The sequence below is a fragment of the Fukomys damarensis genome, unplaced genomic scaffold, assembly GCF_012274545.1.
Source record: "Fukomys damarensis isolate Sample0158 unplaced genomic scaffold, DMR_v1.0_HiC HiC_scaffold_26, whole genome shotgun sequence".
Lineage (NCBI taxonomy): Eukaryota > Metazoa > Chordata > Mammalia > Rodentia > Bathyergidae > Fukomys > Fukomys damarensis.
Window position 1 is genome coordinate 13,872,794 of NW_022900938.1, and position 13,070 is coordinate 13,885,863.

At 35.6% G+C, this 13,070-nt stretch overlaps 1 protein-coding gene across 3 annotated transcripts in view; it reads right to left on the reverse strand.

The window, feature by feature from the left end:
• Nup35 (nucleoporin 35) overlaps nt 1-13,070 on the reverse strand; it is a 37,730-nt gene that overhangs the window by 18,495 nt on the left and 6,165 nt on the right. For all 3 annotated transcript variants that reach the window (XM_010636810.3, XM_010636811.3, XM_010636812.3), the window contains exons 2-4: nt 12,239-12,409; nt 9,461-9,588; nt 6,764-6,821 (exon numbers count right to left, since the gene is read on the reverse strand). In XM_010636810.3, the coding sequence (XP_010635112.1) occupies nt 6,764-6,821; nt 9,461-9,588; nt 12,239-12,409 (357 nt within the window). The remainder of the gene's footprint in view (nt 1-6,763; nt 6,822-9,460; nt 9,589-12,238; nt 12,410-13,070) is intronic.

Sequence of the window (13,070 nt, forward strand, 5' to 3'; positions counted from 1 at the left end):
CCAATCTCCTTAATGAATATAGATGTAAAAATCGTTAATAAGATACTAGCAAAGAGAATACAGAGGGTCATCAAGATCATCCATCCTGACCAAGTCAGATTTATTCCAGGGATGCAAGGATGGTTCAACATACGGAAGTCAGTGAATGTAATACATTATATTAAAAAGTCAAGGACAAAAACCATATGATCCTCTCAATAGATGCAGAAAAAGCATTTGACAAAATTCAACACCCATTCGTGATAAAAAAACCCTGCAAAAAATTGGAATAGATGGTCTATATCTCAACTTAATAAAGGCTATCTATGAAAAGCCAACAGCCAACATCATATTAAATGGCCAAAATATGAAAACCTTCATGTTAAAATCAGGAACAAGACAATGATGCCCACTATCACCACTCCTCTTCGATATAGTTGTGGAAATATTAGCCATGGCAATTAGACAAGAGAAAAAAATTAAAACAATAAAGACAGGAAAGGAAGAAATTAAACTGTCATTATTTGCTGATGGTATGATACTATATAATGAAGACCCAAAAAACTCCACCCAAAGACTTCTAGACTTAATTGACACTTCCAGCAGGTAATTGAATACAAGGTCAACACTCAAAAATCAATAGCCTCCTTTTACACAAATAAGAGACTCACTGAGAGAGAAATTAGGGAAACGATTCCTTTCACAATAGCATCCAAAATAATGAAGTATCCAGGAATCAATCTAATGAAAGAAACAAGACTCTGCACTGAAAACTACAGCACTCTGAAAAAAGAGATTGAAGAGGATATAAGAAAATGGAAAGATATCCCCTGCTCCTGGGTAGGAAGAATCAACATAGTGAAAATGGCCATACTACCAGAACTGCTATACAGATTCAATGCAATGCCAATTGAAATTCCAACAGTATATTTCACAGAACTAGAAAAAATAAACCAAAAATTCACTTGGAAGCAGAAGAGACCTAGAATAGCAAAAGCCATCCTAGGCAACAGAGACATGGCAGCGGGTATAACAATTCCCAATTTGAAACTATACTACAAAGCCACAGCATGGTACTGGCAAAGAAACAGAGCTGAGGATCAGTAGAATAGATTGGAAGATACAGAAAAAACTCCAGATGTACTCAGCTACCTCATCTTGACAAAGGAGCCAACCATCCTCGCTGGAGGCTAGATATCTTCTTTAATAAATGGTGTTGGAAAAACTGGATTTCAACCTGACAAAGATTAAAACTAGACCCTTATCTTTCACCATATACTAAATTAAAATCCAAGTGGATTAAAGATCTAAATATTAAAAAAGAGTTACTAAATTTGCTGGAAGATAAGTTAGGCAGAACTCTTGAAGACATTGGCATAGGAAAAGACTTTATGAACAAAACCCTAGTAGCACGGGAACTAGCACAAAGAATCAACACCTGGGAGCTCATCTTATTAAAAAGCTTCTGCACTGCAAAAGAAACCATCAACAGAACTAAAAGACAACCTACAATGTGGGAAAAAATTTTTACCAGCTGCTCCTCAGACAAGGACTATTATCTATAATATATAAAGAACTCGAAAAAAATCAGACACCCCAAATACAAAGACCCAATTCAAAAACGGGCATCCGAAATAAACAGACATTTATCAGACAAAGAAGTAAAAGCATCAACTAAATATATGAAAACATGTTCCACATCACTGGTCATTCAAGAGATGCATATGAAAACAACACTGAGATTCCACCTCACCCCACAAAGAATGGCTGCTATCAAGAAATCAATCAATAACAAATGTTGGCAGGGTTGTGGGGAGAAAGGAACCCTTCTCCATTGTTGGTGGGAGTGCACACTGGTGCCACCACTGTGGAAATCAATATGGAGATATCTCAAAGAGTTAGGATTAGAGGTTCCACTTGACCCAGCCTGCTGGGTATCTTTCCAAAAGAATTAAAAGAATCATACCAGAGTGATGTATGCACACCCATATCTATAGCAGCACAGTTTGTAATAGCTAAAACTTGGAAACAGCCTATTTTCCCTTCAGTTGGAGACTGGATAAAGAAGATGTGTTTTTTCTATAAAATGGAATACTACTCAGCCATAAAGAATGAAAAATTAGAGTCATTCATAAGAAAATGGAGGCATAGTGAAGATATACTCTTAAGTGAAATAAATAAGTCACACTTATTTAAATACTGAATAGTTTCTCTGGTGTGAAAAACTATAATCATAAATAAGATCCTAATGGTATAATTTACAATGTGTAATTGCAACAAAAGTGCTAAAGGTTTAGGGGAAGTGGGAAGGGTAGGGGAAAGGAAATAGGGAAAAGAAAAAAATATGAGAAAATGAAAAAATGGAAATAAAGTATTTGTAAATAGATATGGGAGGAGGGGTGAAGGGAGGGCAGGGACAGGGGAAAAACTGAGAACCAAGACCTGTCATGTAAAGGTACAAGATCCCAATGATGAATGCAACTGTACTGTATACCTAAAATGTACCAATAAACTCAATAAGGAAAAAAAAAGAAATAGGAGATTGCCAAGAGAGGCTCAGTGACAGAAATTATCAGCTTAAAACAAAGAAAATTATGATTAAAACAAAGCATTCTATAAAAAGATAGATATGTACCATAGCAACAGAATGTTGAAGGGAAAAAAAAAAAAAAAAAAAAAAAAAAAGACTGATAGGAAAAAATAAGCCAAGTATTAACTACTGGAAAAAAGAGATTCACAAAAAAGGATGATAAGTGAATACACTGGTTCCACACCGAACAGTGTTAACAGTCATAGTAATATAAACACTGACAAAGAAATAAAATATAATTACATTCAGAAAATCAGGCAGTAAGAAAATTTTGTCATTCATTGTCAAAGAGAAATATAGCAAATTTGAAAACTGAAAATCAGGGCCGGGATTTAGCTCGGTGGTTTCACCACCTGCCTGGCAAGCACAAGGGCCCGAGTTCAATCCCCAGTACCAAGAAAAAAAAAGAAAATCAACAACTAGCAATATAAGCCAGGCAAGGTAGCACCGGCCTGAAATCCCAGCACTTAGGAGACTGAAACAGAAGGATCTCAAGTTTAATAGTCTGGGCTATTAAATAGTTCAAGGCCAGCTTTTACTACAGTGTCTCAAAAAAACAAAAAAGCAAAGTAAAACAAAAAATTAGCAATATAAAACATACATGACTACATAAGAGCTCTCCAAGATGACCATGTTCTAATAACCAAAACCTGTGAGTGCTGCTCTACACGGCACAGAAGACTGCAGGTCTGTGTATGCATAGTGAGACAGGGAGATCACCCAGAACAATCAGGTGTGTCCCTGTAAGAGAAAGGCAGAGTGAGACCTCATGACAGAGGAACAGGCGTGACAGGGGAAGCAGAAATCAGAACACTGTGCCTTGAAGATGAAAGAAGGCTGCACAGAGAAAAATACAACTAGAAGATGAAAAAACAAGAGAGCTCAGGTTTCCTCGAACTCCCAAAAGGAAGGAATCCTACTAACACCATGACTTTCGCTCAGTGAAACTAATTTTGGACTTTTGCCTCCCAGAACTAACAGAGAATAAATGTAAGCTGTTTTAAGTCATTATATTTGTGGTAAGCAGTTACAGTGGCAACGGGGGCGGGGGAGGAGGAGGAGGAGGAAGAAGAAAAAAAAGACTTCTAGAACCTCCAGAAGGAATGCAGCCCACAAATACCTTGAGTTTAGCCATTTGCACCCATTCGACATCTGACCTCCTGAACCATCGACACAATAAATTAGTTATTTCAGGCCAGTAATTTGTGGCAATATGGTTTATCTGCAATAAGAAACGAAGATATGCTAGAATAAGGTTAGTGTTTACATGGTATTATTAAAGAAAAACATGCCCTGCCACATTGGGCACAAACATTTTCAGTCCTCTTATTTGGCAACAGATAGTGGCACTGAAACGTCACCTCCTCCAGACATTCCATATGCAAACTTCTTGCTGTTGCTATAAGAAATGATCACGAACTGGATGTCCAACAGAAACTTACTCTTTCACAGTTCTGAAGGCAGAAGAACAAACATTCAGCAAGTGTGCATGCCTGCTGGAGAGCCTAGGAGAAAACCCACTTGCATCCTCCAGCTTCTGAAAACTGCTGGCTTTTGAAGTGTTACAATTTATTTCACATCTCCCTTTCTCTTCCGCACTTGTGTCCCTTCAGTCTGTGGCACATTTCTGTCTCTTCCTCATAAAGACAATAATTGGGTGCAGAGACTGCCCACATAATCCAGGTCACTTCCTTCCCTTCCAAACAACTCCTTAACTCCTTGAATTCTCCTTGATCACACCTCCTCTGAAGATCCTTAAGTATATTTTGGGGGAACATGTATGGTAACAGTCACAGGTTTCAGGGATTAGGATGTGGATATTTTGTTTTGAGGGTCACATGCAACTCAATACAACTTACAACCATCAACGTACTGAGTCAATGAACACATACTGAAGTCCCTTTGTACCTAGCTCTGTGATGAGTAAAGAATGAACACAGATAAAGAATCCTTGTCCTGAAGGAAGTGATAATAGAATAAGACAGGAAGATAAGAGTCTAGCACCAGGTTTATGAGAGCACATACGAAGGAGCAGCTAAACTCATTCAGAAAAGGAAAACTCCTTTCCCCTTCACCCTACTCCACTTGTGGGAATACTATTAGAACTGAGATCCATTGGTTAATATCATATTGACTCTCTTAATATGCTGCGACAAATAAGTCATAATAGATAGCTAAGGATACTAGTTCATTAATTTTCTACCTTTTAGGAATAAAACTGATAGCTGAGTAAAAGAAGTACTGAGGAATAAAAATTAAAAGGACGAAATACAGGAAAATTTAAATTACAGCAAAGGAACACTGAGAAATAAGATGAAGAACAAACATACTCAGTCTTCTTTACCACAGGCAACAACAAACTATAATTTAAAAGGTTTCTGATATTCTTTAACTCAGATTTCTTATTTTGTCCTATGACCAAGGTTTTCCTGCACCAGAAGAGAGATCTTAATTATCAGTCATAGAACTTAAAAGAAACATTCTTTATTGAACACAAAAACCTGAGCACAAAATACTATTGTTACTATATTCCACAACATCTCTTTATAAAAGCTGCCTATCTCATAAAGCTAAACTTCACAAGTTATATAAGAAATGGGTCACTTACATAAACTATAGGAACTAAAAAATAACTCTAAGTAAAGTCTAGGTCTTTCCCCTCAATTTTCTCAAATCAACTCCCTTTCTCTATATTTTACTTATTATTGGTCACACTTAAGTCCCCACAATTGTACATACTTTTCAAAAATACTCTATCATATATGTCCCACTAGGATACTCTGTACCTAATTGTCCTTAAACTCAAAGCAAAAGCAGCAGTGGCTCCTAGTGGCCAATTTATAACAGGTATATTTTTTCTATCATAATTCTTATATTTTCATAAATGATTTCTACAATTGTAAGAATCTTACTAGATGTTACAGGATTATGGAAAAAGTTATCAAAACAATATTTAACTTTAATCTGTGATGTTGCACTTGATGACAATAAGAAATTATAAGGTATGCTATTCCACTCAACGAAGAGTCTTTAAGATAAAATGCATTATTTAACACTATTATGTGTTTGCTGTGGTTGGGCCCTTTTGGGACTCCTATTGGAGTTAAATCCCAATTATGAGGTGAAAACTTAAACTAATGTTAAGAGACAGACTTTATGGAAGGTGATTACAATAAGACACAGAGACCCTGTGATTGAACACTGCTAACTTTATAACAGGACAGAGACCAGATACATTTGTGTGGCTAAATGATTATTAATTTTATGGTATATTTGAACACAGCCATAGAAAACTAATATTCTACCCTAAGTCAAATGATAAGTCCTCACCCCATCCATTTATTTTTCTTCAAAATGCAGTACCTTTAAACAAACTTTAAAATGTATTTTGTTTATAAATATAAATTTCTTCAATGTACATTCCATAAAAAAAGGGTTATCTATTTTGTTCAGTTTTCAGAGCCCGGTAAATGATTAAGTACTCAAATATTTGCTGAATAAACATTCAATAGCACTATAAATATATATTAATATCTACAAAGAATTATTGCTAAGGATGATGCTGATGGTGATAAAAATGTCATTAAAGAAAAACTTGATATACAATCAGTTTATATTCAGTGATGTATATGTATAGCTATGCATTAATTTCTCTCAAAACACCTTTATTAGCCAGTCTGAATATTTCTTACTAATTGCAACAGTTTCTTTCTGTTGTTGGTTTTTTGGTTTTTGTTTTCTGTGATGCAATGGATCAGAACCCACAGATTTTCACACACTACACAAACACACTACTACTGAGCTATCCTTAGCCCATAGCTTTTTTTTTATTTATTTATTTTTGGTTTCAGGGATCAAACTCGGGACCTTGTGCTTATGAAGCAGGCAGCAGAACCACTGAACTAAATCCCCAGCTCATAGCTTTTTAATTTACACAATTTTGGTAACTGAGGAGACATTAAATATGCAATTAATTATGCATTAAATATGCAATTTTTAAAATTATTAATTAGAATATCCTATCATACCTATAAATTCAGAAAATAATATACACAAAGCATTTCCTTCCTGACAAAAAACTTTCAAGTTTGAAACATTAAAAAAAAACTGGTAATTATTAGCAAATCTCTTATACCATCATCTTTCATCAAAGAGTAAAAAATAGACTTTTGGGTTAAAAAAAGATTTATCTACCTGATCCAGGAGTAGTAGATGTAACTCCAAGAGGACTCTGCATTACTGAAATGTTTGTCTACATGAAAACGGAAGAAAATGTTAAGGTAAAAATATAAAGTTCTAACCATACCACAAAGTATTAATTACTAAAAGGCTTTGCTCAATATATAACTTAACTTCTATCAGACTCTAGAGTTGCCTCCAATAAGCTCACAGTGACAAAGATACTCTCACTTTTTCTTTTTTTTTTTAAATAGAGCAGTACTAGCGCCTTTAGCATATTATACTTGCTTAAAATACTGGGTTTAACAAAACACTATTTTTTATAGAAGTTACACGGCAGCTATTCAGTTTTAGTTCCTAATGGTTGGTATTTGAAATAACGGACATAGTAGTGATTCTTCAAATCACCAAATCCAGACAGAAAATTCGAAAGGTGCAAAGCTTTATTTTTAAACATTTACAATGAATATTATAGATTCAAATATACCTCCCAACTTATGCCAATAAAAAGATAAAAAACTGGAAAATTATCATTACTAGCTCCTTAAATAGGATTAAAGATTAAACATTCTTCAAAAAAATACACTATACATAAAAAGAGAAGAAATTCACTACAAATATACACGTGTAGTTTTTTTAAAAAAACCAATTCTGATTAAGAAAACTGAAATCTAGATATGTCCAGTAACCAGAACTAAATATTAAGAGAATGTTATGACAGACACAAATTTTATTCAATTTTTGATGCCAAGCTCTTTCATGAACAAAAGTTTCTAAAAGTTCCAGAGACAACTATTTCTGGCTCTAATGTAGCAGCAACTTGCATACCAACCTTAAAGTGAAAAAAAAGATTCTCTTTCAATTTTGACCTATCATTTTTTAAATGCTTTAAATATCACAGTAACTGTAAACTACCTTTCATTATGATTCTGAGATAATGAAACAGCATAAATTTAGAAGCCAATGGTTCCATACCAAACTAAACATTCAACTTATTTAAACTTTAGAACTATCAGGATGGTCTTGATTCAGTAAGTGTAGACACCACTGTCCACTAGGAATATAACCCATGCCACACACATAATTCTGAGTCCTTAGGAGGCACATTATAATATATAAACAGGTGAAACTCGGAATGATTTAACCTCACAGTCAAAATATTATTTCAATGTGTAATCAATACAAAAACCTAACAAGATACTTACACTCTTTATAAATCTTCAAACTCAATTTGTATTTTATACTTTATGGTATACCTCAGTTAGAACTAGCCCCATTTAAAAGTGTCCATTGCCCCACTTGGCTATAATGGAGAAGAAGGTAAGTCCAGATTGTTAGAAAGAGAAAGTAATCTGTTTGACATCATGAATTCTGAGGTATACCATGGCAGATGCAGTAACCCTATAAATAGTAAAAGTTCACTGAAAGATGCTTTTTAATATTCTTAGGCTCTCAAACAACTGCACTACATTTGATAAAGGGAAGGCATAAAATGTGTCTCCAAATCCTAGTTTCATCTGTGATAAAATGAAGCTCATAACAGCCACATCAGAGAGTCACAGTTGGGACCAAACGAGACACTAATGGAAGTTCTAAGCTTAGGGCCTACACAGTAAGCAAGTGATTTTGAAGTATTAAATACTTTCTTGTTACTGTTAATCCCTTCAAAACAAAGAATCTCTGCCTTCACTCTAATTCATGACTGAAAAGAACACTATCATAAAACCTACAACAACAAAAATGCAGCACGACCATCAGATCACCAACACCAGGAGACACTGAACAATCAGCTCATAAATATGCAGGAGGCAGTATTTTAGTAAAATAAGTAAACACTGAATACAGTATAAAAAGATACTGGTCTTGCTAGGAAGAGTGACATGTGCCTACAACCCCAGCACACTGGGAGGCTGAGGTATGAAAAACACAAGTTCAAGGCCAGCCTGGGAAGCTTAGTGAGAAATAAAAATATATCTTAAAGCCGGGTGTGGTGGCACACGCCCATAATCCCAGCACTGGGGAGACTGAGGCAGGAGGATGCTGTGAGTTGAGACCAGCCTGGGCTACATAGTGAGTTCCAGGTCAGTCTCAACTACATAGTGAGGCTCTGACTCAAAAAACCAAAAAAAAAAAAAAAAAAAAAAAAAAAAAAAAAAAACAACAACAAAAATAGATTTTAAAAAGGGAGAAGGGAGTGGCACCTAGGAATGCAGCTCAGTGCAAAGGCTGCAGTTCAATCCTCAGTACCACACACACACATACCCACCAAAGACACTGGTCTTATACTGATATATACATAAGTAAAATTTCTGAATCATTACCAAGTGCTCTACCTCAGAATAAAACTTAATTTTCATTTGCTCTTTCACACAATATGCATAAATATTGAGCTTCCTAAATAAATGGAAGGACTTAAGCCATAATTATATTTTATGTGTACATTAAGTAGGTTGGAGACACAAGTAGGTTGTTAAGACATACTTCTAAAAGCCAAAGAATTACCTACATAGAAAACACTCTAAAGTTCCATTATATTTTAACACATTTCATAGTAAAAGCAATTTAAGTAGATTATACGACAAAGAGACTTACTGCTTATTCTGTACAACACAGTTACACAGAACAGACCTTAGAGAAATTATTAACCTTTACTATGCAGCCATATAAACACACAAAATGACTAGTTACGGGCCACAAGGTTACGTATGTCACCTGTCTTCTTGAAGTTAAAGGTGTCGATCCAAGGCCTGGGCTAGAAATGTCATCATATATACTTCTAACTGGTGGAGCTCCACTTTTGTCTTTATGAGCTGGTACAACTGGTTGTGGTGGTGACCCACCTACAATACACAAAAATAGACAGATGAGGGAACAAAGGAATGTCATTTGTCCAGTAAAATCTTTAGGTTTTGTGTTTTTCGAACTACTGACAAGCTCATGCCTGCATGGGCTGATGCAAGCTTCAATATAGCATAGCATAGCAGGCCCCCGGGTCTCCCTCTAAGCCATTAGAGTAAAGCAGGGCTAGCCCAGTCTTCCTAGTGCCCAGGTGAAGCCAGTGTTGCTGACCCCAGATTTGAAGAAAGATATCAGAATGTACAGTTAATAGAAACTTCAGCTATAGGAAACACATGTAACATTTACTTTCTCCACAAACTGCTTAACATTTCTATGTAACATGTGATCCCACAGCAAGACACCGTGGCCCACACCTGGAGACCCAGTTACTTAAAAGTGAAGGTGAGAGGATGGCTTGGATCCCACCAGGGCAACACAGCAAAAGAGTGGCTCAAAAAACAAACCAGGGCTGGGGGTAAAGCTCAGTGGTAGATCATTTGTCCAGAATGGGCAAGAACTGGGTTCAAGCCCCAGTAACAGGAAAAAAAAAATGTAATCCATTTTCTCACAGTGAAAGTAAGTATTCTTTAAAAGTATGACGCGAGAGCTGGGAATTTAGCTCAGTGGTGCTGCCACCTGCCTGGCAAGCACAAGGTTCTGAGTTTGATCCTCGGTATAAAAAAAAAAGGTTGAGGCCAGCCGGGGATTTAGCTCAGTGGTTTCACTGCCTGCCTCTCAAGTGGAAGGATCCAAGTTATATCCCCCAGTACCAAACAACAACAACAACAACAAAGGTTGAGGCTATAAGATTACAATTTCAAGTCAAGCCTGGACATCTTTGCAACTTGGCAAAGCCCTGTCTCAAGTTTTTAAAAAACAGCTACAGATTTAGGTCAATGTGAAGGCCTTGAGTTAAATTCCCAGTCCCACAAAGAAAAGAAAAGGAAAATTTTAAAAGGAAAAAAAGAAAAGAAATAGGTATTTAAAAACTCCACTCTGTGTATACTTGAATAATTATAATCTCCCAACATGGAATTGGACCAGCAAAATTAAACAGATCCCATCTATGTTTCTCACAGTAGAAACATATTTAAGCAGGTAATAAAGACGTAGAAAAAACAGTGTGTAACATGGAGTATCTCTGTAACTCAGATTACCAGCAGTGCTAAACAGTACAGCAAGGCTACCTAGAGCACAATCAATGGGATGAATGACCTGGAATGTAACAACCTGCTCTTTACTAATAAGTGAGCTTCAGCCAACTACTTACTATATTCAGCTTCAGGTTCTTCCTTTGGAAATAGAGCAACACTATTTTTTGAAATATTGAGATACTACCTACCCTTTAAAGCTGATCTTTAAAAACTAATAATGCAATGATTAGCATATTGCCTGGCACTCAGTATATGGTAAAGAGATAAAAAAAACACATCTGAAATTTAAAAACTGTCCAGAAAATAATGTGAAGTGAATTACTTCAAATGTAATTTATAATTCTACCTCACTGATCCTTCAAAAGGGTAATAAACTATTTCATACCAACTAATACTTTAAAGGGCAATTAAAGAAGTTTCCACTTCAGCATCTATGAAAGGATATTCTCACAGAATTCTTCTATGGTACTTCTTATTACTCAATTAAAACTTCAGCCGGGCGTGGTGGTGCACGCCTATAGTCCCAGCACTCGGGAGACTGAGGCAGGAGGATTGCTGTGAGTTCAAGACCAGCCTGGGCTAAATAGTGAGAGTTCCAGGTCAGTCTCAACTACATAGTGAGACCCTGTCTCAAAAAAACTTCAAAGTTATCTTTTAAGGTGTACTTTGCTAAAAAAAAAAGGTCCTAAAATAAACAAGGTTGCATTCGTTTCAATAATTCTGAGGACTACAAATTCTATGAAAAATAATTTTCAAAATCCTTTCACTAAACGTACTACATATATAGGTGAGAATCTTCTCAATACTATTAGAAGTAGAATTCATCTCCACAAATTTTCATACTAGATTCTTGAGTGTTTTGGTTTTTTGGTACTGTGGATCAAACTCGACCTTACCCTTGCTAGGCAGCGTAGAGCTAAATTTGTTATCCTTGTGTGTTTTGGGGGTTTTTTTTTGTTTTGTTTGTTTGTTTGTTTGTTTTGGTATCAGTCATCAGAACTGTGAACTATGTACTTGTGAGGCATGCGTGGTACCACTGAGCTAAATCCCTGGCCCCTTATTCTTGTATTTTTAACATGAATTATTTAACCTGAATCTAGTTAAATGACAGTATTTCATCGAGTCTAAGAGAACTTCCTCCAACCTGTACTTTGTAACATCTCTGAAATAAGAATACATTTTACAAAAAAGTGGCGTCAGCATTATATAATACATGCGTTTTTCTTTACTGATATTTAAAATAATAGTGAATTTTACAATCAACTGCAGATAAGATCATGATATACAGCACACATACTTTTAATGAGTGATTCTTGAATTATAGTAAATTTTATACTGCTGGTACCTCTATTCCAAGAGCCTTTAAATAAAGGCATTACTTTACAGATACTGTATTGTTTTGGTTTTTTAATTAACAAATGTACTCAGTGTAAATACTGCACCACTACTCTTAAAAATCCTAGAACATGTATAGATATATTTTATGCAGTTTACCTACCAGCCAGTAAAGGTGACCTCATTTCCATCACTCCCACGGAAGAGCCACTAACTGAGCGAGGTTGTGGAGTCACTGGAGCTGGTAAATCCCCCATTAGGAATCCAGGTAAAAACTGAGCATTCACACCTGGCTTTGGAGATGTGGGTGAACCAAGCATCATGGGTTCAGATCCTAAATTAATCGAAAAAAACAAGAAAGTCTTTTCCATTTGCAATGTCTGACAAAAAGATGCAAATCTACCATACAAAATTTTGAGAACACAACCAAAATTCTTAAATAGCATAGAAATATAACTGAACTTATTTTGAAAGACAACAAAAATTATTTCTAGGAAAATGTAAAATCTTCTATTCGCATTAACCTCTGACAGCTGCTTTTATTTCACTAGTTTAAAAATCAACAATTGGGGGGCGGGGGTACTGGGGATTGAACTCAGGTGCTTCAGCTTGCCAGGTAGGAGGTGGAGCCATTGAGCTAAATTCCCAGCCTGCAACAATTATTTTTAAATTGAATAAGTTTCAAATACAAAAAAGTCTCAAATACAAACAGAAAACCTTTTTGGATCAGTTTCTAGTATACAGCAACTAGAAATACGGTGAGAGCAAGTTTCTACACAAAGTCTTAGCAAAACAGAAACAGGCTCAGCTTGCTAAACATCCCAATTCTTCCTACCCAAATACAAAAACAGTGAATCATTTTTATGAGAAAGGTATAATAATGTACATATCACACAACTTATGAAATAACAGTGATAACTAGCATCTTACAAATATACTGAAAAGAGTGCAAGATATTTTTATTTTTTAACATATGCGCTCCCTAATTTAATCAG